This window comes from Pleuronectes platessa, chromosome 6 (assembly GCF_947347685.1).
Source record: "Pleuronectes platessa chromosome 6, fPlePla1.1, whole genome shotgun sequence".
Classification (NCBI taxonomy): Eukaryota; Metazoa; Chordata; class Actinopteri; order Pleuronectiformes; family Pleuronectidae; genus Pleuronectes; species Pleuronectes platessa.
In genome coordinates this window covers 21,805,994-21,833,601 of record NC_070631.1, presented here as the reverse complement: position 1 = coordinate 21,833,601, position 27,608 = coordinate 21,805,994, and the positions used below count along the sequence as shown (strand labels likewise).

The following is a 27,608-nucleotide window of genomic DNA, read 5'->3' as shown; positions in this document are numbered from 1 at the left end:
TTTCTGCCCTTTATTCAAGTGTTAACATGGAAATACAGGTGTTAGGATGGAGGGAAAGGGGAAGGAGGAGCATGAATAAATGGAAGATAAAGAAAGTCAGCGGACTCACAGGAGGAAAAAAATATAGGGCAAAGGAACAAGGCAGTAATGCTAACAGGAGGAAAATAGATGAGAGGCTGATGTAGACAAACACGAAATCAGTAGAGGCAAACATTTGCAAGACTGAAGTGACATAAAATGATGAAAGCATGGAGATTTGTTAATACAACATGAGGAAGATATGAGTCAGAGTCATAGCGAGAAGAGGAAGGACGCTCATGAAAATTCTGAACTGTTGTTGACTCTACGTTATGCAGAGAAGAAGAGCAGTGGTGTCTTACCAGCAGGTAGGTCCTGATGTTGGGGATCTTGTTCAGCTCCATGAGAAGTCGTAAAGCCTTTTCATGGTTACTGCAGTACTCGCCATACACCGAGAAACTCTGCCTCTGCAAAAGGTGAAAGACCAAATTCACAACCATTTTTCTGGCTGGTTGGCAGCATTAAGGACTGACATGAGGAATACTGACAGTGCAGAGCAAAAACTGGGGAGAAGGCTCCATCAACTACAATGTAATGAGATTCAAATAACGAGGTAAATGGTGGATAACTGCAACTCTACAGCTGTTGTTGTTAATAAATACTAGTAAGGGTGGGTATCAAGAGACAGTATTAAATTGTTACCTGTACCTAATTGATCCAAAATCAATCAATACATTTTCTTTAAAGCCCATATTCATAAATCACAATATTTCTCGTAGGACTATACGAGGTGGGATATCCTCTTTCCTTAACCCTAAACATGAGTAAGAAAAAACAACGAAAAAAAAGATGGAAAACCTCAGAGAGAGCGACATGTCCCTCTATCCCTCTACTAGGAAGGGCAGAAGTGTAACAGATGTCAGATGTAGCAGAGCACATTAACAAAATACAAATATTTTCAGCACCGATGAGAAAAGATGGGAGAGGTGTATCAAGGTATTTATTGCCAATAATTGTAGTATAGGTGAGTAGGCATATTGTATATCTAAGCAATATAGTAGTAATCAGGATCAATATAGTAGTAATCATGATCCACCAGGAATCAGGATCACGATCCACCATCAGGATCACAACAATATATTTGCTATGTTCATTCTCATTTCAAAAGAATTTTCCGATTCCAACCAACCCCTAAGGAGGACAAAGCTGCTGCTGTCAGGTGACGTTGGGCTTGTTTGATGTTGTTTTGATGCTGAGCTTCTGATTTTGAAACAGCATGTCTAGCTGACTAGACATTTTGAGCAATATCGTCCTCCTACTACGGCAAACTCCACAAACAATTTAACTAGTTATTTCTGGAAAACAGCAATACAAAAAACTGTTTAATCGTTTCCTATGGGTTAATGCCATATCTTTATTTTTTTCACCAAATTCTAGAGAGACGTCTTAACAAGAATATAGATTGGTATGGATAAGCAGTATCTGTAATGATACTCATCACTAATTATTAGTAGTAGTACGAGCAGCCACATCATTCTCTTAAGCGGGCTGTGATATGGGAGTGCAAACTCACTGCAACGGCAAAGCCTCTGAAATAATTACAAATTTTCATGTTCTAGTTTTCACAGAAATCCTTTTTCACACTTCTCTTTTTCAGAGAATTCTATATCGTATCAGAAAAAGCCCACATAGCATGCCTACATACAGCACTTCTTCTATTTCCTGCGGGGGACAGCGTCATGCTGCATCAAGACTTCACAGCCCTACTAGGACTGATGCAGAGGCTTTTGTCAAGCTGCCATTTAGTTTTCTTTTACAATACGTAACACAACACCTCAGCGACTTAGTTGACTGCAGCTTAAAATGTATTATTCATGCAGAAAACTGTATTGAACACCGTATACACAATATCACAGCAGCAGTTGAATTTACACCCCGAGGCTTACTGAAGCCTGTTGTCTATTCTCCACTGTACTACACTAATTGGGATGTGAAACCATGTGCAGTCTGGGGCCTGAGGTGTAGAAACTGAAACTGTCACCTGAAACAACTTGGTGAGCGAAATCCCAAACTGCAGGGGCTCGGACACCACTTTCAACTAAACTAAAACACCACCGCCTTACGGCTTTGCATTTAAACGATAACACTAAAAAATATATAATCAATATTCAATCAATAGCTCAGACAAATCAGGGTAAAGATAATATTGGATAATGTTATCACATCATCTGTGACAACACCTTCAATAATACAAATTACTAAGGGCAACAGATACGGATGTGCACAATGAGTATGCGTGTGGTTTTACTGCGCGCACGCACACGCACACACACACACACACACACACACACACACACACACTTTTAACACTTAATCTCTGCTCAGGCACCAAAAGGAGCTGATAGTATGATATGTACAAGTGAGCAGCACAACATGAACGTTTTTTTAACCACACATGCAGGCCGGAACACAAACACACCCAAAGACACGTGTGTGCAGGGGATTCCAGTCTGAAGCACCACTGGGAGCAACAGCTGAGCCAGCATATGGCGAGAAACACCCAATACTGTCAAACTGAGTTAGTACTCTACATGGCTAAAAGGAAGGGAGAATGGTAAGGATTTGTATGTACACTAGAGTAAATGTACCACAAGTACATTTGTTCATATGTACAAATAAAGGTTAATTAGTTGGGAGCGGATGTGTGGAGAGGATAGAAGAGTCACACATGTACTTGAATCAACCTGATCTATAACAGTATTAAGTAGTGTCTTGCATTAATTATCTAGACTTCTAATTTGTCCCGCATCAGTTTAAAAATTTAGGATTTTGTTTTACTTTTCATATTACCATAAGAGATCTCAAAATAGGTGTTTGGCTCCTTTACATTGCATTGTATAGCAGTGTGCAGCACTAATTGCCTCTTGCTCACATGCACTATCAACCATAAAGTAGTTACTGTCCTCGCAGACAGTGAGACATCATAATTTCAGCTTCAGTTGTACAAGTAGCTGCAAGTGCAGTGCTATGCAGTTCTCTCTCACACACCACAACTTGTCACTCAGAACGTGTTGTCTGTCAGAGTTACGTTCATGAAACGACGTTATCGCCATTCTTTTTTTTTGTGTGGAAGCACAATTAAGCATGATGGGTTTTAAGGACATGTAAACATAGCCACTCAGATTCAGTTTACACTTGTATTTGTTATTTGCTGAATGCGAAATAACCTCTTCATCTTTCATCTGCGAACGAACCCTTTTGCTCACGTTATTCTTTTTTCAGCTGCTGTGTCTTTACCACCAAAATCCTCTCCTAGGTGTTGCCATTCCTCAGTGACAACTGGTCCAATGTCAATTCAGGCTGTCTTTAAGTAGCTTATAAATGAGACCGGTATTTGAACCTTGAATTTCCACGCAGTATATAAAAAAAACTGGGACTATCCCGAAAAGACTGAAAGACGTCAGTTGTACCCAGAATAACTCAAAGACTTGGGTTGTCCCTTTGATAAACACAAGTCTTTAGTTGAATTCCTCGTCATTGGAATGTTATTCCGGAGGCTAGATGAGAGGGTAGTATCAAACACAGAGAGAGTCAACGCATAATGGGTGTAGTTCAGAAAGTGCATAATGACGTGACTGTTGCTTCTCGTGCAGTGCTTCACATACACAGTTGTCAGAAACAGAGCAAATATTGACGTCTGTGATTTCTCCTCAAACACGAGTCACCTTTTCACCTTTTGCAGAGTTGGAATAATCTTAAACACATCCGTGTGTGTTTGGTCAGAGGAAACACACTCCTTCTAAATCATTGGCTCAACTCATGGCTTGAATAACTGCAAATATCCCTATATTCATTAATACTAATATGGATATCTGTAAAGAATTTCAATGAAAACAATTCTGGTCATGTTAATTTATAATCAAAAACTGCTGCACTTTTTCTGCATTTGCAGCCTCCCGGGCCATCTTGGCAACATCTGACTTTGAATAAAAATGAATCATCCCATTTGTCTTCCCTAACTGTGAGTGGCAGACAGTCCTGTGGAATAATGCCGAAGGTTAATCAAATCACAGTCATGGTATTGACCCCTGCTACAGGTCAAGAGCTGTGGCTGGAGGGTGCCAGACAGGGTCGGCTGATTGGTAGAGAGGTGTCAGTGTTGGAAGGAGACAAAGGTCATGGGTATATAGGAGAGGGAAGTGTAATGGATATGCAGTAACAAAGGTGGTGTGTGTGGGTGTGTGTGTGGGACATGGTAGAGCACACATTCAAACACACAAACCCATATACACACAGAAAAAGATGGAAGTGAAATGTGTTTTTCTTGAGAATTAGACTTTGAAAATTCTTCAGCAACAGTTTGGATTGACATTAATCATTTAAAAGACTGGTTCAGCATTTTGGGAAATACGCATAATCACTTGTTGCTGAGCCTTACATGAGAAGATCAACACCACTCTAAAAGCAAGCAGCCAGTTAGCCTAGCTTAGCATGAATACTGGAAACACAGGGAAACAGCTGAGTTTGACAAAAGGTTCCACAGTCTTCCAGTCGGTACGTTTTATACATATCAGTATTGATTTTTACACCTAAAAAATATCAAGATATTCCATTAATATTGTTAGGAAAGCACTGGCAGTGAATGTCAGAGACAAATAATAAGTATCAGGCTTTGGCTATGCAGTTTATAGGTTTTAGGAGTATATATTAACTGTTTTGGTATTTTAAGGGGATTCATTTGTTGACACCTAACAAGAATATATGTAAAAATCTATCCTGATTTACTGCTTTTGTTTTGTTCTTATGAACTGATCATTGGGTAGTGATTGGTCTCAGTCTACCTGAGGATATCACCTTGGCCTCTGAGAAATTATAAATACTAGGTTATATATAGCCTCTGTTTTCTGTTAAACCATTACTTTCATGTGTGACATCACTGCTACAGAGGACTTTATTGAGTTTTGCTCCATCACTATGACTCATCCTGAATTCATATCCAAAGGTTACATCCCTGTTGCCAAGACTTGAAGAAAACCGAGATGATGAAGAGAATAAGGCTGTTCACTTTAAACAATTCATTTCACCTAGAGCTTCCCAAACAGCCGTTCTGTCTGCCCACAGCAGAGCGGAGTAGAAAAAAAACAACCATGTCAGGCTCCTTTAATCAATTCTCCACCCTGACACTTCGGCCTGACAAACTCAATGACCGTGACGTTTCGCACATGTGTGAAGGTACGATTGGATGAGCCAATTCAACAGAAATTCAACAGATGTGATTAAATGTCAGTCATATACCACAAGCGAGTAGTGGGTAGATTATTTTTGATCGTGCAATTTCCCTTCAAAGAGGTGGTGTGGTTCATAAAAGGGCATGTAGGTTGATTTTTTATCTAGCTCTATAAATATTTCTCAGAAGCACAAATAGTGATCAGTGGTCAAGATTTCAAGATTTGTGTCGCTAGTACTTGTCCAGGTGCTAAAATAGGCACAGAGCCGAAATTATGGGATTCTTGAGGATTCAATCAGGACATGTTTTTCTTCCTCTGAAATGAAAAACTTCAATCTGCTTATGTTGTGCTGCTGCAACACTGTCCTGCACACTGATACCCTACTGAGCTGTTTTGAGACTTATAATGTGTATTGAAGATAGTTTATCGGAGAGAGAGCGAGAGGGAGAGAGAGAGAGAGAGATTGAGAGCTACCCACAGAAGCATTGTCCCCTCCCTGACTGACACACCATCTCTTCCTTCCCGGACACAGACCCTTCTTTGTTTGTTCCCTGGGGCCAAACAAGTTCAAACAGAGGGGAGCGGAGGGGATGGTGGGAGGGACGTGAGGGGAGGAGGGGTCACAGAGCGGAGAGGATGATTTGGATAGAGGGATGGAGGGGGCAATATAGAAGGAGATGGCAGAGACAGTGACTTTCACAGAGTGATGACAAGGGACGGAGGGAAGAGAGTCTTTTTCCTGACCGGATACAGGCCTGTTAGGAAGAGGATTGTGTGTGTGTGTGTGTGTGTGTGTGTGTGTGTGTGTGTGTGTGTGTGTGTGTGTGTGTGTGTGTGTGTGTGTGTGTGTGTGTGTGTGTGTGTGTGTGTGTGTGTGTGTGTGTGTGTGTGTGTGTGTGAGAGAGAGAAAGAGAAAGAGAGAATTAAGGGGTGTTTTTCGCTGCAGTCTTTGCACGCTTTCCCTGCATCTGTGGTTACGGGTGCACCATGAAAAGACTTTGTATGTAGGTTATTGCATGGAAGAGGAACTCTTGCATGCATATGCCCCCCACATGTATGTCCATGTGCCTGTTATGGCGTGTGACTGTCTGTCTATTTTCTTTGTGTGTGTGTGTGTCATGCACTTACAAACTGGAGGAAAACGTATCCCAGTGAATGCTGGGGCTGGGGTTCAGGCTTCAGACTGGCCTCCACAGCAGACAGCACTTCTTTGTGCAACTCCAGGATGTCCTCAATATTTGAAAACAGAATCTATAAACAGAGGGATGATGTAAAGGGAGGGGATACAGAGGAAGGAAGAGATAAAGGGGCAGGGTGGAAGGAAGAGAAGGAAAAACAGCAAGGAAGTGACCAACAGATGGACAGAGATTTGGGAAAATTTGGTAAATAGGAGAATACAAATGTTATCTGAGCATCTCAAGATAGATCATTCAGCCGCCAAGAAGGTTATGTTTTCATTGCAATTTGTCTGTTTATCTGTCTGTTTGGAGGATTACGTTAAAACTGAACTAATTGTATTATACATTTGGTGGAAGTGGGGGAAATAGGTCAAGGAAGAACCCATTAACGTTTCAAATGGATTAGATCAAGTGGAAAGATCAAGGAAATGTTTTCACTTTCTTTAACCTTGCAAAATAAGTACTGTTTTGACATTTTTGTAAATTTCTCATGAAAATCTCAATGGAATGAAAAGTATTTCCAACCAGGGCTCTAAGTGTAGGTGTGTAAATGAATGGTACTTTTGGAATCAGTCTATTAGCCGCAACCCAGCAGCATTGACTGCAATTAGTTTTATTGGGCAATGCGAAAGTCCACAAAATATCCACTAACTTTACAAATAAAAGTAGGAAATTGTTATTCAGGGTCTTTGCTATAAGTCCGGCCACCTCACACAAGTCTCTCTCTATGAGAAGTCTCACTCTCAAGTTTCCTGAGACCTTGGTTGTTGTAGGAAGATGGCGGTGGAAACAGAGTTTCAAAGTGCATTTGTTATATCAAAAAACTAAAAAAGGAGCAAAAGCAGGTTGCTGTGCATTGTCTTGGGCGTCAGCTGAGGGGATTGACTGGATATGTCTGACAGTCTGATTAGTGTTTTGTAAATACCATTCATTTAAACACCTACACTGGTAAACATAGGGCCCAGGTTGATAAATACAAGAATTCCCAATTTAGGGGAAAGCTGGGGCTTGGCTGAGATATATGCTCTACTGACTGACATTCAAGTTTTGTATTGAATTATACGAACAAAAGTATTTCAAGACCGTACCTTGACATGTTCAGGGGACAGACACTGTTGGTCATCTGCAGTTTGTCTGATTCTGTGCAGAAACGCCTGTGGAGGAAACAGACGAAAAGCAGGTTAAAAAAGAAGAAGCACTGTTCTTTATTCTGGGCTTGAAACATTTACATTTAAAGAACAATTCAGTAAGCATCATATGGAGATATTGAACTTCCAGATCTGGTTCAACAAGAAACCAAGACAGGCTTTTGAAACCATTTCATGTGCACACAAAAGTGGTCCGAAAGTGGAAGTCCAGGTTCCCTCTGCTGATTATTTTAAAGGTAGTGTGTGTATGTGCTTTTTGTTTTGAGGAAACAGCTTTATGTTGAGCCAGTGTTGCATCACTGTGCATGAGGATAAACACACAGACCTCCTAACAACAGAGTCACATGTACGCTCACATACTTCACGGATAAATTGCATTTCATGGTACACAATGGACATGTCACAGTTGTTTTACTGTCCTCTATAGGTGCCACAGAATTCTCCATTATATGACATGTGTTTTATTCCATTTGTTTTGTATCACATAAAGCTCCCTGTATAGATTTTGTGTAATGGAAGCGAATGCACCTGAGCATTCAGCTGCAAGACATCCGCCAAAATAACTGCTTCATTGTTGCAGCGTCTCCACAAACCACTTCAGCAAAGAAAACCGTAATAGGCTCATGTCAGTTTAAGCTTTACGCGTGCAGTTTTGTGTGTGTGAGTGCGTACATGCCTGCCAATCAGAAATCCTGACAGGGTAAATGGCAAAAAGAGGGGGAAGTGAATCTGCAAACAGTTTCTTTTATTCTGTCTTCCCCATTTCTCTGTCGATCAACTGTCTGACAGTCTTATCCTGCCTCAGTCTGGCTGTCTGCCTCATCGCCACACTCAAACAATGTCTCCAAAAAAGAAAACGGATACAGGAGAGGAGATTTGTATCCCCCAAACCACCAAATAAAACTCCTGAAGACTCCTTCAACTGGCAGACTCCTGCTGTATCTGCCTGCGTTTCAGTGCCTCAAGCCTGAAAAACCATTGGGTTGAATTGAATTTTTGAATTTAGAATGATTTTTCGGGAGGCTACTGCTGTTATTTAAAAAACCTCCAGGTTGATTTTCAACAGGCCACTACAAACTACTCCATGCAAATGTTAAATAGTCAGTAGTTCTGAGAGATTCCCTCCAAGTACAATGGAGATTAAGTGAGGCATTCTAAAGCCACATTTGAAAAATGTTTACAGCAATGTGTTTTCATAGAAACAATGTCAACATCTGCACTAACACAGGAACAATAGGAACAAAAACAGGTGTTGAAACCCCTTTTAACAAATTGTGCCAAATTGATCACTGCATGAGTGTTAACATAAAATAATGACCACATAACACATTTAAACACACAGCTTAAAAAGTTTTCAAATTGAATAAAAAATCTAATCTGAACAAAGCCTATAAAATGTGACCAAGCGCTTCATTCAAACCACTGTTTCTTTTCTTTTTTTTAAACGCCACGCTTTCTGGTCGATCAAGGTTCACGATCATAAAAACAAGTCTCCTTGGAACTATTTTCTGCCAAACTGTCTGGATAAAAACTGCTATTGCATTCTGTGGATAAACCAGAGGAACCAAAACAATCTGCGTGGCTACTGTACACACCACAAGAATGAATGGTTAGAATAAAAAATGCATTTATTTGTAATGTAAGTGAACCGCCCCTTTGTAAAAAAGGAATTAAAGGTTCCTTGCATGCTCTATAAAGCCCATTATACTAATACATGTATAACTTACAGTATAAGTCACTTGCCCATAATGACAGACTGACACTCTTAATCACACATTGGCTCTAAAGATAGAACAGCCACCAGGCAGTCAGGCAGCAATCATATCATTTCCTCAGAGAGCAGAGAACCGGAGGACTGCTCCCCTTCGCTAGATGTGTGTTTGCCTTCTTTACTAGCTTGTTGCGTCGGTTGGTTCCAAAACAGAAAGCACAGGTCTTTAACAGTGAGCGACAACCTCCCTAATTAAGGTCCGCGTTAAAGAGAAGCAGTAGTTGTCGTATTCTTGACTGGTTTTGGGAGTGAGCTGATGGTGCTTGAGGCGAACGCTAATTAAATCTCCCATATGGCAACTTGTGCCGTGTCGACACTGGAGGAGTCACTCATGTGAGAGACTGCTCCCTGGCAGAGGGGACGAAAAGTGGCAGGAAACAAGGCTTTTTCCTCGGTTGTGTTCAGATGAAGGAAAGCAGCAGGGGAGAGAAACGGGGGGTGAAGGGGACAATAGTGGAATAAAGGGTAAAGGAAAAGACTAAAATATCCTTATTGACATCATAGACAGGATTCACTGCTGAAACTAAATGTGCCACACAGATGTGGTGACAGGGGGATCAGCATGGAGGATGGTGGGAAGGAGCAACAAAGAGGTCCTTTCAGTCCAGGTCTCGCCTCATTCTCACCCAGGGTTGTATTGGCTGTCTTCATTGTTCCATCACAAAGCACACAGGTTTATTTGGAGAGAAAACTGGAAGCTCTCCCTGTCCACCATCATGACAGAGACACTGGCTTTGGCCGAGCCAGAAACATTACAAGGCATACACCGGGCATGCACATGATTTTTACAGTCTGGACTGTTGCAGTTTGAGAGCCTGGTCAGAGTCAACGAGAGGAAACGTCCCAAAAGAAGGTGTGAGGAGTTTAATTGGCAGGATGTTGACATCTGATGGACTTCAGCTCACTGTGCTTAGAAAGCCAAGCATTATAATTGGACAAACTAGAGTCTGGAGTGATTTTTCATATTCAGCATCTCTTTGTGCTAAAGACCAACAATCAAGGCAACATCCTGCCAAGAAAAACTCATCAGTCCTACGGCTAAAGTTACTCAGACTCCAATCTGGCCTGTTTTTACTTCCTCCACAGCCTAAGACCATAATTTGGCAGAAAGGCAGGCTACCAATAATCAGAGCTTCCAGTAGTTTTACGTGACTTCTGTTAGCTTCATACTTTGGCAGATGCAAACATAATGTGCAAAACAAATTCAGAGATGAAAAATAGCACAAAGCCCTTATTTGCCACTTGTCTGGATAACAGAGGAAGAAGCAGATGTGATTGCACCCTTAGATGACCCTAATTACAAGTCATGCATCATTTGCATGGAGCGGGCAATACCTCGGAGCAGTGCGGCAAACACGACAGTAGGATAAGAGATGAATATTCAAAGAGCCATCATGTGGCTAGAGCAGTTATCGGGAAAAGAAAGTCAATCGTGAAAAAACAAACACAGTAGTCATGACAAGCAGTGTAACTCTACTCTGACCACTGGACACAGTTGTTGAGTTCATTACTTATGAATCAACATGCTGAGCGGCAGCAGGATGCGGCTGATGGTCCTTGTTTACTTTCACGAGAGGTAAATGCTGAAGCAGAGCTCGACCTAAACCAAGATCCTCCGTTATCTGATGTTGAGATTTTCAGCACCAACATTTAATTAAGTTAGATGGATGAATGTTAATGAGATTCCGTTCAAACCTTTGCTGCTTAGCAAACCTGCTTTTCATAGGAGCCGTTAACTAAGGTTATGTAATGTCGCTGTTGCCTTTCAACTGGGATTAACATCATTCAAACAACCATTATAAATGCTGCATGTAACTTAAGTTTACATGGAAATAGAACTTAATATTTGCTTGTAAACATGTTTGTATCTGAATAATAAAGGCTGTTGTTAGCTGCAAAGATGAAGAAAGTCAGTCTCAATGAATGTTACATATTTTGTGCTCAGAAGCATAAATTAAATTATATTATCATCTTATTATCATCTAAATGATAATCAATCAAGTTTTTTTCACCTCTTATTCCCTTGTTTTATCATATCTGAACCCATCCATATTGTTTATGTGACATTTGACATAACCTGTGCCACATAAATTGATATTTATGTTTTTATAATTGTGTGTAGTCCTATGGAGCGTCCTTAGGAACATAGAGACACTTTGGTACTCTGGGCGGCTTCTGATGGTTTTAGGGGGGCGTAGCATCAATGCATCCTCACTGCCGTGGGACCAGTCTCCCATCTGCCTGTCTGGGTCTGTGGGTCTGGACAGGGAACATGATCTCCGTGCTCAGATACAGGTGAAGATGTTGCTGGCTCTAGGCTCTGTGGACACACAATACTTTATGGTGTCTACATGGCTTCACCGAAGTTTCACAACTGCCCTCTAATCTCCGGCGTTTGGCATTACAACTTGCCGTCATCAAAACCCCTGAACCTTGCTGGGAGGGGGAGGGGGGGATGGGTTTCAGAGGAGTAGCCAGACACGCAGACAAACACAAAAAACACTCTCCAAATATAGCAGTAGGACATGTCCATGACCTTGTTGCTCCTTTTCTGACATCAGCACATCGGCATCCGCAAGCCGAGGTTGTATAAATCATGTTCAGTGCAGGATCAGACATGGAGGAATAATATTTACGTAATTAAAGGATAGCAAATCCTTTGTCTTCTGCTGGCTAAGAAAGACAAGTTTGTCATTCTGTAAAATCGAATTGTAGTCCTTTACATAAAGACACAGATATATACACTGCAGAGTTTCCTGAACAGGATGCTCTGAGCAGCTCACGTTAGATTATGTGCACAAGATGCCTTGTTACTCTCCAGTACCTAAAAATAGTGATGACATCAACCAGCGTGTTAATAATAGTTGGTCAGAAGGGACACAAATTCATTTTTTGATACCATCCGACTCATAATAATGAGTCAGATTGTTTGCACGGAGGGGCCTCAGCTGCTGCACAGAGCACAGCAGAGATGTTGCACATGATGGTCTCTTGCCAGAGGGATGATGGGAAACTGCACATCCTCATCCCATGGGACACTGGTAACAAAACCATCAAGCTCCTTAATAGACCACGGTGATGCCAAAGACAACACTAATGCAGGATTGTGGCAATCATGTTTCAGTATGGTGAAGACAGGAATATTCAACATAACTTAGAAAGGAAATATCAAAAGATATTAAAGCTTCAAAATGAAACGTTCACAAAATTCGAGGGGGATTTTGTGAAGGCTTTTGTAACCTTGGTAAGATAAGTGCTATACAAATAGTTATTATATATAAAGTTTCAGAACTAACCTGAAATTTGTCAGAGGAAAAAATACAACAAAAGAATATGGTATTATGAGTAATAAAACAGAGGAATGGATGATATGGCTAGAAATTATATTTAGATTATGTCACAATAAATATGTGCACTTTACTAATTAAATTGGTCGAATTCAATAAAAACCATTAAAAATTAGTTTAGGCAGTTTTTTCCTCTGCCACTGAGTAGAGGGTGTGGGTTTAAACTCTATGAGCAGAGAATGACACACACTTGATAAACAGCAAGATGTAATGTGTCCATTATGGAGCTTATTGCAAGAAGTCGGTGATATTTTCTCTGAGAAAAAAAGGCGAGATCGTTAACAAGTTGACAGATCAAATTTAAACCCTAGCATACAGTTCTCATACAGTTGCTCCGAGATCTCACAAACAAGTATATTGGCTTCTCATTAACATTTTCACAACCCCACTACCTCATTTACAAACTGTGGAACAGGGCTGTTTTCACAGTTTTGGTAAATATACTTCAATGTGTGACCTCCTGTCGAAGCACGTGCAAGTTTAGATAAGCACTGTGAAGTCCACGGGAAATGTGAAATATAACAGGAACGATTACAGCTGCATTTTTTACCTCTATATTGCAAGCTGCATATATGCATAGCTCCCGACCAGTGTTACTATAAAAAAAAAGCCTCTTCTGTGTTTAAAAGGAGGACAGCGTATAGTTTTGTTACATATGCATGTTCTCATGCCAAAGCAGAAGTGACTCTCTGCCTCTTAAATAACCTAAAAAGAACCTGTGTAAAACTGCCCTGACAGCAGTTTTACTTAAAATCTGTAAACGTGCCACTGACCGGCCACGTGATCAGTTGGCCAAAAGTTATGTGATCCCACTGAGCTGAGTCACTTTATTGCAACTATTTATGCGCAAGAAAATCACACGTTCAAAAATACCCAAACTGCAACAGAACGCACGTCTCTGCCAGTATGTCTTAATGTGTGGCGTGCAAACAGGAAGTGAAACACGAGCAATCACACATGACAAAAAGGCCATCACTTATAAGACGTCTAAATCATTGACAAGCATTTAGTTTCTTTTAAGTAGATAGGCAGTGTCTCAACTCAGCAAGCAAGGAAAACCAGTCTGCAGAGTGAAGCAGTGCCTCGCCGCAAAAAAAGCAGCAGATGTAACTTCTGGACAGGAAGTGGGGCTTCTGAGAAAAGAAAGTACACAACACATTTGACCGGCTGATTACTCAACTGTGTTCTAAGTGGTTTTGGTAGTAGGATGCAACCGAGCTGTAGCAGACAAATAAATCACATTGTGCACTGTGGGAGTGATTTAAACTGAAGATCTTTGCGTTAACTTTGCGGCACAACAGCCAGACTATAATGAGAGTGTGATGAGTGACAGATCATGATATTTATTTGTGTCAAAAGGAGCCAACACAAATGCAGCCCTGCTTATTTACTCCTTTACCACCCATAACAGCACTTGGCAGCACACGTCTAACCCAACATTCATCATCACCTGCCACCACAGACAGCTGTTTAACACCTATAACTGTTGTCCTATGAGGCATCCGGCATCATCTCATATGAGCATAAGCCAAAGGGTCAGACGTGGCCTGGAGGGCTGGGTGGGTGGGGGGGTTGTTCAATGTTGAGATTTACCGGAGCGAAGAGGGGCCAGACAGTAAGGTGTGAAGATACAGATGGACCATATGCTGGTGGGGTCCAGCGTCCGCTCCAGTGAACAGTGAGTAAGAGGCCTGCTGCCATCACGTCTGCCTCTGAACACAGTTTTCTACCTGCAGCCAAGCTGGCCCAACATCAGGTCCACTTTCTGTGAGTCAAAGAGAGCTCACAACTGCAAAGGTCACTAACGTCACTGTGAATGACACCAGGGGTCAATCTACAATACAAGGATCAAATCTTTACAATAAAAAAAGAAATCCTGGATGGTTATGATAAAAAAAAAAAACAGTAGGAATATAACTATAGAGAAGTAAGTAGATGTCATAATTGTCCCGTTGCCACATGGGGGTAAGTCAGACGTACAGTAAGCTGAAGCTGCCGGAGATGCCGTCACTCTGCTGGAGGGGATGTTGCCTCAAGGGTCACTCAGGTTGGGGAGCAGAAGATCCTTTTAATTTGAATGTTTAACTTCAGCAAAAGGTCATCCATATTAAACAGGGATTAATGAGAAAATGAATGTGTGGGAGAACATGATCACAGCTGCCTTGACAGGCTGTTTGGGAGATGTGCTGGTATTACACTGGACTAAACTACACAGAAGGCTCCTTCTAATATGTTATGCAATAAAAACAAGGATGAAAATGTCAAGGAGAAATTAAAAGACAAACTGAGGGAATAATAAGAGTATGCTTAATATTTATCTTCAATTGTTTTACCAAGCTACGTGACAATAAGATCCAGAAGAAACTAAACTTACGTGTCACTGGCTGTCAGTCATTTAGTTTACCAAGGATCAGGAGCCTTCATCTGGTAATGATGCCAAATGGAGCTCAAGAAACTGAATTATTGACCTGACCTGATGGATTCTGTACTTCCTGTTGGCCATATATTGATTCTTAATTTTGCCATTGACTATTGTGTGAAGTACCTGGTAACCTTGTTTAGATAAATGCTATACGAATAAAGTTATTATTATTATTATATAGAAGCAAAGGCAAGATAACATGGTAACAAGGAATATCAGTAGAATGACGATATTAAATGTATCCACACGTCAAAAGGGTTTTGACCATTTCTTGGCTGGAACAAGTGATTTCACTCCTGTGACTACAATCAGCATTCAGCAACAACGCTGGGCCATCTCGCTCAATTCAGATATCTCACAGGAGACCTCATATATCAAGAACAAGCTCTAACACTTGTCAAAGCTTTTCCAGAGGGCCCTGAGAGCCCCCTTTCAATTCGCCCTGGTTCCCACACCTACTGCAACAGTCCTCAAACAGAATCCCAGATCCACAGACTCTGGCCTTTTTTTCTGTCCAAATTCTCAGGTCACCAGCCTCAAACCCTTTACCCCTCTTCATCCAAGAGAAAAAAACAACAAGCTAAAAACAATGCATCCACCAAGGGTCCCTCTTTCTGCAGAGAGGGTTCTGGGTAGCCAGCCATAAAGAGGAACAGGGCAGTTTTGGAGAGGGGACGGGGGCCATTTTGGGGTCGACATGGCATGAAATTGAATAAATAAATGAAGAAATCCCCTCTTTGTGTCCTGAGTGCAGCAGAGCCAGAGAATTGCCCGTGGTGTAGCCTCAATGAGGGACCCCAGTACACCATCCCAAACTTCTTTCTCTCTGAAGCTGTAATTCACATCTCTCCTAAACACTTTAAAAACTCCCACCCAACCCTCCAACCAGTCCCTCGCTGTCTTCCAAGAGAAACCCCTTTTTGGCAGAGCCAATCACCAAAAAACAAAGTCCTCTTTGAGTCTTGTCCAGTTTTTTTTCTCCCCCTCTCACTCACTTCCGCTTTGAAGCGCTTTAAACTTCAGGGCTTTTTGAACTGCTCACATGGGCGGAAACTTGACACGACAGGGGATGAGACTGTGTCTCAACCACAGAGGACAGACAGACAGCACTGGACCAGGGACTTCCTGTTAAAGACTGCCTACTCATCAAGCACAGCTATGCTACATGAATGGATGATGTTGAATATGTAAAATTATACCAGCAAAATGTCTGTATCTTTTCAGTCCAAATTAATTTTGATGTCTAAATTGCAAAGGACAGTAATAACTATAATTTCTGAGCGTGACTTTTTCCCCCTGAGTTGACAGGAAGTGTTTATAACTGAGGGCTGGATTACTTTTCTATCTTGTTTTGCTGCATGCTCTTTTAACAGTCACTTCTTATAATTAATGTGCTTTAAATATCAATTATGATACATCCACTTTTTCACGTAGCTTCTGTCAGACAATTACACACTCTCCCTCAATTCTGCCTCTCACTACACATCAATCAGAGCAAAAAACAGGGAAGCGTGTGACACTTGCTCTCACACACTCCTCTTGTGACAGCTTGCAAAGCCGTTAGTGTGGAAAATGTAATTAATACTTGTTATCATTTGTGCAACAACTGCTGTTCTTGTTTCTGTGTCAACCTATAAATCTGTTAAGATGTTCTAATTTTATATTGATGTGACATGTTTATTTACTTTCAACACAGCTAATATTACACTTTTTTTAAGTGATTTATTTACCTAATTTAATTTCTACTGTTGCTGACCCTCAATGGAGATTTGTCTGCGAGCCCCTTTTCGTAGTGGCTTTCCTGTTGAGGGGTGACATGTGGTGATCTGGAGATAACATCATGGACCAGATTGCAGAGGCCATCTGGAAGTTAGGACGCATGTTTTTTTGGTGCTGACAGACAGACGTAGGCATCATAGACTGGAACAAGCATGGAGAGCAGGGTGTTGAGTGAGCCATCGGAGATGTGCAAAGCTTTCAGAGAGGGATGTAACACAGGCGACCATATAAGCTAAACTAAAGAAAAAATACCTGTTCACATTTCATAACAAAAACATGTGTTTTTCAGAACAAACACATGTTTTCTCTTTAATACAGTAGATTTGTGACAACCAACACCACACCAAGCAGGCCAACACCTGGCATTCAGCTGGGCAGACGCAAACAGTGTCATGGGCACAGACAGAGAAAAGAGGGGGGACGAAATAATTGAGTATCCAACACTACACAATAATGGTCATTTGGCAAAGCAGGGAAGGGGAAGATCATAGAGAACAGCCACTGGTTCTAACTCAAACAGTATTTACCAACGTGATACAAAACAGGGTTAGTTGGACAGACAGACAGACAGACAGACAGGCAGACAGGCAGACAGGCACACAGGCACACAGACGGACAGTTGCTAGTTAAATCCAGTTTTATCCTTTTTCTAGCTCTGAAACCACGGATGAAGCTGACCTACATTCATTCAACTTCTCGTTTTTGGCAGCCACCATTGGGGAATAATACCTTTCATGTTAATTTCAGTACATTTTGTGTGTGTAATTTTTTATTATATTGTTGTTCTATAATGTTATCTGAACTAAAAACGTAAAAATCTGCCATTGAAATAGCCCATACTGCTCAAACTCTACTTTTTACCCGCTTTTTTTCTTTGACAGCTACTCTGTAAAGTATTCATATCAATCCCATCTGGAGACAAAAACCAGCAGTGGTGATTCTTCATGTAAAATTTTTACCTTTTCATCAGATCAGCACAGAATCATCGAGTAAAGCTTGTGCCGTGTTAGTTGGCAAAACTGTGATCAGAAAGAATGAACACCAATATATAGAAAAGCCGTTAAGCAACCAGGCCAAAGAATGTATCAGCAGCTGTCTTGAAAACAACTCAGTCAACAGCTTATTTAACTAATAGGCTTTAATAACAATAACTGGTGTAATTTGTTTTTAATTCTATTAAGTTCTTAGTTTATAGATGTGGTAGCTAACTAGAAAAGTTAATCCAGCAACGCTCTTTGACTTCCCACTACTTGTCCATCCACACCTTTCACTCAGGCTGTCACACAAAGAGCTCTGACACAATTTTCCTTCGGTTTTGTTCACAACACACACACAGTATCAACAGTCTCATTGTTGACATTAAAAGAGCAGACGTGAGCCTGAGGAGCCAAAACAAAAGAGAGGAGATTAACAAGAAAATAATTATCATTTTATACAAGGATGACTGGTCACTAGCTTTATTTTGGAGGAGAACATTTTAAACAAGACACTTAATGTTACTTCAAAGTGCATTTCCGTACCATGGAACAAAAAAAACAATGGAAGACCTACTTAGGAGTGAGTGTGAGAGTGTGTGTGTGTGTGTGTGTGTGTGTGTGTGTGTGTGTCACTCCTTCTTTGTCCCATTGTGTCATGTGAACAGTTTCCTGGCTGGGCAGCTTACAGGCCAGGCATACTCTGACCCGCCCTGATCCAGCAAGATTTCCACCGTCTAGTATTATAACCCAATCTAAAATGATTCACAACATGTTCTCTAAATTCAAGAAGCTTTGTGTGAAGGTGTTTAATTGTTGTGTTTTCTTGTTCCATTTTTTCTATCAGGAGTTTGACATCTGACCCCTGAAAGAAGCCACACATCTGGTGGTATTTGAGAAAGCAAACAAACATTGTAAGCCTGCCGCCACAGTACGTAGGGCAAACAGGAAGCTCCGAGGGGAGAGACTATGCCAAGACATTCTGCAGGTATCCATCCATCCCATGCATGCATCGCTCGAGAGTGAACTAAAAAAACATGTGTCACCGCCACTGCACCCAGTGCCTACCCTGAGAAAGTACTTGCCCCGACTTTGTCCGGGTCATGATCTCCAAAGGGACATTAGGGAGCTCATGTTGCCGCGCTTTTACAATTCAGGCCAGGTCACCCATTGTATCGTATATCAGCCTGTTGAAAAGCACTCCACAGAGTCTTTCACACACTCACACACTCAGAGACGTTGCCTCTTATTGGATGTTTGTTCCCATCATAAAAATGTCCCAAACAGCACATCTTTAAAGTCTCTCGGGCCACATTCTCAACACCATCCGCTCTAATGTCTGACACTGAGAAATCAGTGAGCTGATATGATGCCTGACTAACTACAGGTCCTTACCTCCAAACATACAGATTCCACACTCCTGAATAAACTCACTTTTTTATTAGTGTAAATATTAACTAAGAACTACTCAAAGAAAAATACATGAATTCGTTTAAAACAAAAGGAAATTTCACAGAGTCCCCAAAACACACCTACCTCATACTGATCACCTAGAATTACTTTAATCCTATGCTAATTCATGGCTGGAATAATGCACAAACATCTCTTGCGGAGGGAGGGGGTGGAGGGGCTGGGGTGTGGGGGTTGACATCATGCCTCCGGGTTACAGTGGTTTAGACTTGTTAACTTGAATTCTTAAAATTCCTGCTGCAGTCCTATGCCTCAAAGAAATGGCTTATCAACACACATGACTTAAAAAAAACCCTCTTATATTGAGTTGGAAACTGGCATTGACACCCGACAGAGGAATGAAATAGGTCTGCCACTGTAGCCGCACTGCATGGCACCAATTGTCCAGAGATGGAAGGTTGCACGGTGGCAAATATAGCATTAATATGTTTGTATAAAAGGCAGCTCGTGGTTTTTGAACTGAGTTGGGTTATGGTGGTTCTCTCAGTCTTGGCTACATAGACAACTACTACTTTTTCATTTGAAAACAGATCAACTCTGCAGCGGATATGTCTGGCGTCCACACTGCTCCAGAGTTGTAGAGCCGCTTAAACTGAGAAGTTTGTAAAAACTGCTGGTCCTGTTTTAGTTTGAACACTCCAGGGCTGCGTTTTAGTCTGGATGGGCAGAAAAAACTGAGACGTTTGGACACGATGATGTAGCCACTCACAAGCGCTGGCTGAGTTAGTCTTTTAGTTCACGACGTAGCCTTAACTGATTCGTCACAGGACCCCCCCCCCCCCCCCATTCCGGAAGAAAACAACCAGCATTAGCCTCGGCTATCAGTGTAAGAAGCAACATAGATAATCAGTTACAGCATTGCTGAACCTGTTGTCTTAACCAACTGCTCTTCCTTTTTGTCATTGCTCTGTCTTTTCTGTAGCCTTGCTCTTTCTGCAAGTAACAACCAAATGCTTCCTGTTTTCACCAGCGTGCACATGCCCAGTGCACGTGAATGGTCACCTGATATGCATATTCAGGCATCTTAGCATGGACAGGGATTAAAAGTCAAAACCCTCATGTGGACAGAGATCATTTGAACCCCATTTACAAATGAAAACATAGTTGTCAAACATAAACATGAAGTCCAACGCCTGTTTTACCCTGTTAATTCAGGGTAATTTCACCAAGAGGCAACCTCTCTTTAACAGGAACACCCTGATCACACAGTTACACACCAGGCAGCTGCCCAGTACAACCACAGAGCTGCTGGCCACCGAGCAGCCCCTCTGTTCTTCTGGCTATGGACGATAACATTTAGCATGACTGATTGAATGGGCGGTTACAATATTTTAAAACCAAAACGTATAAAGCACGCAGCAGAGAGTTTAAAGCCCAGTAAAAATAAAAACCCTCGCAAAATCCCAGCAGCATGCCGTTGTAACTGCTCTACCTGCTGTTAGGATGGACCCTCCCTTTTCTCGCTATATATGTGATGTGTGTATGACTTCAGCAGGGCTAAGGTTGCAGTGGGCTAAAACCACCAGCGTTGTGGCCGTGATGAGAGTTAGAATCTGAAGCTATTTATACCCCCCCTCTCCCCAGCCCAGAGAAACTCGATGCTGGTCTTTCCCACTGAGTAGGGAAGGAAGGAGAGATGGAACAAGAGAAAAAGAAAGTAAAGAGGTACGCACAGGCTCAAGTTTGGAGAGGAAGCTCAAGGCTGACTTCCTGCATGTGAGTCTTCCAGGGCACAGGTCGCATGGCGTCTTCTGTGTTTGTGATCATGTGCTCTTGTCATCCTGTTTGCTTTGCGGGGCTTGTCAACAATGACTCCAGGTCCATGTACAGAAAGATCAACTACAGCGAAGGATGAGATGGAGGTGTGAAAAAAAAACTGCAGCTATAAAGTGAACGTGCAATCAAACACTGGAAACTCAATATCATTTATCCACACAAACACACATCAGTATTAGGCGTGTGTAACCTCACTCGTGTGTGGCCTAAAGCGAAAAGGTCAAAGAGGGCAGAATTTCCAGATGTTTCCTATTATCCTGCAGCACTGACGAGGCCTTCCTGGACACCCTTCTCTCCATCTCTCACTTCTCTGAGTGGAAAAGGGAGGTCGAAGGCTGACTAACTTATTGGCCACACAATTCCCCAGTTGTCTTCACTATGCCATGGGTCAGCGTGGTAAAAACAAATCCAGCAGCCTTTAAATTGGCCAACTCCAACTTTATGGTTCTGAAGGAAATTCCCTCAACTCTACCGGGTATGACGCCACCGACCATATTCCTGTTGTTGATAGCCTACATTTTGGTCATTGTGGCAGGGGAAATCCGTTTGCCTGGATTATATCAACAAAGCGTTGCCCTGAAGAAAATCCCAGCTAATCTATGGCACTAAGAAATTATCAATTCACAGAGTTGCAACAAAAGCTTGAAACGAGCAATTATCACCATAAACTTTGAATTGAAAAGGAATCTGCTTGTTGAAATGAGGCCGTTAGATTAGGAGATTGACAATGATAGCGCGGAGCTAAATGAATCCCCTAATCCCTCTTTTCACACCCCCAGCCCCCCTCTCACCTCTCCTCTTCCCACCATCCCTCCAGCACATTGGATGAGCTCGTTGGCACTGGTAATTGCCAGGGGATGAGAGACATGCAGAATGGCTGAGATGCCAAAGCCGGATAACCATCTCTTTTGTGTGTCACTGCAATCATTGCGATTGATAAGCGATGCTGCACAGGGGCTAAAGATCCAGGAGGTTCGAGGAGGAGCACAAAGGGAGGTGCAAAAATAAGTCAGCGATAAGGCAACGAAGAACGACGTGGATGGTCGGCGGCTAGCTGCCGTTCAGCCGTTGACATGAGGAAATAATCCCAGTGAGACGGAGGAAATCAAAACCATCAGGTGCCCTCAGATAAGAAGGAAGCTGAGGGCAGCTACACAAATAAGCACCTGGGAATAGGGATGTGTTCTATACTTAAATGTTTAAATGTCAACTTGACGTCATGTCCAGATATCCTCAGAGTGGTTACAAAGGAGTCTGACAGCAACATTGAAAACACTGAAACCCCAAACCTTGCTGTGTTTCAGTACAAGTATAAGTTTGTTTTTATTGGCTGGGGGAAACATAATTTGCTGTTTCACTCCCACACAGTCTCTACTCCAGTCTACGTGTACATGTAGAACTTACAGAGGACGTGTAAACAAACCAAACATAGAGCGTAACAGTGACCATCCACTTTTAGAAAGGCTCTACTTCCAGAAGTAAAGTTCTCATTCATTTTCTCCATTGACGTTCCAGAAAATCCTTCTAAAAAGAGTTTAGTGGGATGGGAACCACTCCCACCATCTACAAGATGAATCGTGACCATAAAACATTTTATCCAGACCAAAGAATACAGCAGAAAACAGAAAATAGTGCAAAGGTATATCAAGAGTGAAGCAACTACACATCATATAAACCATTGCAAATGTTCCCTTCTAGTGACTTCCCATGTGCTTCTACTGGTTTTTAACCTTGTTGTTTGTTGCAATATATTGTAGTTTGTGTTGTGTATATAGCATGTCCTATAGTGTATAGTATAGGAACCTAGTGTAGTGAGGCTGAACCATCCTTTCATAGCTGATAGGATAGTCGCAGTTAACGGAACTGTGAGGTCCACCAATCAGAGACGTTACTACAATTGAGGATTGTGGGTAGTATAGTGCTTCTCCTTGACATTGGAAATGAAACAGTTTTTTCTTGTATCATAACATCATGGTATCATGTACTTGTACCTTCTACATAAGCATAGAACTTCGTATCACAATCTCGTAGCTTGTGGTGAGTCATCATTGGATGGTTGCAATAATATGGCTGATAATCAACATCTCTATTCAATACAGGAGGGAACCAGGTGGCAGGTTGACAAAGAGCAGACACTCACAAGATGCACAGGACATAATTCATCATCACAAAATAATTGAATGAATGAATGCACTCTATTCATTCCCCATCACCGCGTTAGCATCTTCACATTGAGGGACTACGCATCCCTGACCAACTATCCGCCCAACCGGAACCTCTCTATCTTTACTGAAACCATATGTTCTGAGCTCCCACAGCCAGACTTTCCTTATCAACACCACTGTGGGCTGCATGGTGACAAAGCCTCAGCTCCTGCTGAGTGAAGCGGCGCATGCTCGGCTGGACCCTGGATGGAGAGTACTGGGGGAGATTTACTGAGGATTGGCACTGGTGGCTTTGTTTCAAATGTCTCGAAGGCCATTTCCACCTTTAGGTATCTAAGCCACTAAGCCCAGATGCCATAACACTCCTCTATAGTCGACTCAGGGAAAGGTCTCGCATGTACCGACAACATATGCTCATCACATATAGCATGCTATTGGCATCAAGCTTGTTGCCATAGTATTGTATGTGCCCATATGTGAATGACTCGTAATTAGGGCAACCACATCCATGCATTTCAGCCCAGAGAAATTCTTGACAAGATGGTGCAAAAAAGCCAACCAGTCTGTTTGTGCAACACAAAGCAGCAGAGCATGACTGGTTTAGCCTTTCTTAAGCCCTGATTCCTTAAAAAAAAACATAACACCCACCAACATCTGTTTTTTGTCTGCAGTGGGAATGGATACAAACGCCATTCGCTCCCGGGTCAAATGATCTTCCAGTAGACACGGCAGGGATGGAAACCAAACCACTGGGAGAACATGCTAATTACCAATCAGCAGGGCGAGAGAGCACCTCAGTTTTCAGGGCATTGGTAACGTCAAACATGACGCACAGGGGAAGAAAAAAACGAACGGCAAACTCCTCTTCTGGCAATGAGAATGGAGTCATGCCTTTTTTTTCGTGTGTTCGCCCAAACAAATGCATATGCTACTTATTTTGGTGTCAACGAGGTATTATACTAAAAACACAGATTTGCAAGAGCACAATTTAGACAAAACAAATCCTAACAAAATCACACTCTTAAAAATGTGAGTTAAGTCTTCACACTCAGATTGGCTGCAGCCGTATAAAGGGCATTCTATGCAAAGATGCTGGAGATAACAGAATTCCCCTCAAGCCCACACGCAGCACTCCGCTCTGGCTCTTCACAATATGGCTTAAATCAAACGATGCCAATTGATGTGATGATGCGGAGAAGCACAGACGAGGACTCTGGCACTGACAGTTTTCAGATGTCCACAGGAAAGAAAAAAGCCCCCAGACTTCTCAGATAAATCAGTGGGGCTTTGTCTTTATCATTATGCCAGAAGTGGGGGGGTGTTGTCAAAGCATTTCCCTCTGCCGCCTGGTCTGTCTTGTAACAGAAGATAAGCCTTGACTGCCTCTTGTGTAACTGAGAAGAAAAGCAGTGTCACAGGAACTGGCCCCCCAAAATAATCTTTTTATTTAAACAGAAGTTTAAAAAGTTGGAACACATCATCCTGGAGCAGCATTGAATGGGTATCCCTTTGAGAAAGTCATGCTTCGCCAACTGTAAGATCCTTAAGTAGCCTATCTCAGCGGCAGAGACCGCTTGTGCCGGAGGAAGTCTCCAAACATGTGACAGCACAAGAGAGAAGACGGAACCGTGACTTTTTTCCCCTTTTTATAAATACTTGCCAGATGTTGAAATTTGAAATTGATATTGAATCATTAGCAAGCTCATAAGAATAAGGCTTTTAGGAGCAAGTAAAGTGTGGGGGGGGAGGCTTTTTAAAGAGTCAGCAGGGTGGCAGGGCAAAGAAACCAGAGAGTCTGGATCCCCTCCCGGCCAAGGGGTGATGTTTTGCAGCTGACCCTGACCTTTGACCGTGTTGTGGAGGGGGCGACAAAAAGAAGGGGGGTTCCATTCAGGCACAGTCACGTCGCTGCTCTCGAGTTAAATGAAACCAATTCATTCAGTCGAAGTTGAATCCCACACCCAGTTTTTCTGAAGCAGAATCACCTGCATCGTCCACCTATACCTCACATGATGAGGCATAGGTGGCAAAGGGAGGAGAAGGAACGTGACTAATGGGATATTAGTCTCTCTCTCTCTCTCTCTCTCTCTCCACCAGCTGGGAGCCAACAGCTACCGGTGTTGGTGTCTGACTGGGAGCGTGTAAAATTACCAGGACATTCACTCATCAGCGGAAGCCGCTGGTGTTGTGCAAAGACTGAATATATAAGTGAGGGTGCTGAAATGACTCCTGATCAGAGTCTGGAAGAAGAAGGAGGAAGAGGAGGAGGCGGTGTGGTGGGAGAGAGTGCTCATGAATATCTATTTAATTGGAGAGACACACAGAATCTGCCCTTTGATTGTCTTGGACCTGAGCTTTACCACACAATAGTGAGGTGTGAATGATGCCACCCACCCCCCATCGCTCCCCTACATTAGAGCCCATGCAGAAAAAAAGACATGCGAGATCCCAGCAAGGAAAATGTGACATTTGAATATAACAATTAATAACATGAGGCTGACATGCAGCAGATACACTTATATCAGGCTGCACATCACACATCTGTATGAGGACATCCACACAACCAACAGCTGTACAGTGTGCCCAACTTGTGTTATGTTTACACACACACACACATATATATATATCTATATCAAACACGGGATTGAAAAGTTAAGCTATTATTAGAAGCTTTCATCCTTGTGGAGAGAAGGTCAAACCAAACTCCATGCAATCTTCTCCAGATTTATCCCGTAATCGGCACCAGAGGGGGGGAATATTAAGTCTACTTTTATCTTGTAACGGGTACCACTTCATATATTGTTTGTTAGCCGAATTAAAGAGTGGAGCCTGCTATTTAATACAGCGTCGGCAGCTTCTTAATAAAACTCACGAGGCGTTCGTGTTCTCCAAAAGACGAAGGGACATCAAATTGAGGGCTCGATGAGTGGAGTTTGGCGCAGCGGGATGCCCGTGTGATGAGCAACGTGAGTGGCGAATGTGTCAAACTTACCGACTGGAGGAAAAGCAGCGTCCGAACATAATCCCTCTCCGTGTTGAGCATTTCATTTAAGACACAGAGCCGGAGCCGCTGCTGCCGGTCCGAGTCCCTGGCGGCGTGCACACCGTTCTCCATATGCCCGTCGTCCTCGTCCATGGTGGGGAAGTCAACCCGGGGAAAGGTCCGCTCTGTGCCGCAGCGCTCTTCTTCTTCTTCAGGTATATCCAACGCTCCGCCGGGCTGTTGCTTCAGTCCATGTTGCAGCTGCAACTTTCAGCTCCCTCCTCAAACTAAACACACGCCCTGCAGGCAGCGAGGGGGGCGAAGCAGCACGCGCACACCGGAGGGCGAAGTTCCACCCGAGTACCGCGAACAGCCGCGGAGCAGGGAGCGGACAGAGAGCCGCTGTGTGGCCGATACACACCAGCTGAGTGCGGGGGGGACGATGGAGGCTCAGCGCCGGACCCGAGGGGGGAGAGGAGGAGGAGGGACACACACACACACTCTACACACGCTACACACGCTACACACACTACACACACTACACACACTACACACACTACACGCACACGCACACACAAACAGAGCGAGAGAGAGTCAAATCTCCATGGCTTTACTTTGACTTACATTGATTTCCTGGAGATCAACCATAGTCAATACATACTTAACCTTTACATAACTTTAAACTAACATTTACCTTATCTTAACCTACAACTTAAACTTAAATAACATTTACCTTAACTTAACCTAAACTTAAACTTAAACTAAATTGAACGTAACCTAAACCTAACCATAAACTAAAAGCTAACCTAAAAACTACAGCTAACCTTAAACAAAATCTAAACTGAACCCAACCTTAAAAAAACATAGCATTTAAACCACACACACAACCTTGTTCTTCTCAGTGTGGACCTTACCCATCACAACCAATGCCTACCCCTAACCCTCAACTCAATCCAAATGGCAAGTCTTAACCCCAAGGGACTAACTTTGGGTTGGACGTGTGAGTGGTTGAGGTCAGATATCATGGTCAAATACTCGGGTTAATTGCTAAATTATTATTTCTTACCAATGACTACTTGCTTCTCATCTTCAGAGGCGTCACTATTTGTATGTCAGACTTACCAACAAACGAGTAGCCAACAGAAAAGTAGCTGTAATAAAACTGGGTTATTGTTTGTTAGAAAGTTTGTATGTACTTTGTATGTGCTGTAAAACTGATCAAAAATCCTACCATAGAACGATAAACAGCATAAATGTAGCTTTCCCTTCAATCAATGTTTTTTCAGAACTTTTGGGCATCATATGGAACCGAATAAAAATAATTCAAAAAACAGATTAACACATTCATT

At 42.3% G+C, this 27,608-nt stretch overlaps 1 protein-coding gene across 1 annotated transcript in view; it reads right to left on the bottom strand.

The window, feature by feature from the left end:
• The window catches only part of prex1 (phosphatidylinositol-3,4,5-trisphosphate-dependent Rac exchange factor 1), an 84,166-nt gene extending 57,066 nt beyond the window's left edge, over positions 1–27,100 (bottom strand). Inside the window, exons 1-4 of the mRNA XM_053424347.1 lie at positions 26,269–27,100; positions 7,513–7,578; positions 6,375–6,497; positions 381–485 (exon numbers count right to left, since the gene is read on the bottom strand). Coding sequence (XP_053280322.1) covers positions 381–485; positions 6,375–6,497; positions 7,513–7,578; positions 26,269–26,412 — 438 coding nt within the window. The 5' untranslated portion in view covers positions 26,413–27,100. The remainder of the gene's footprint in view (positions 1–380; positions 486–6,374; positions 6,498–7,512; positions 7,579–26,268) is intronic.
• Between the last annotated feature and the right edge of the window lie 508 nt (positions 27,101–27,608).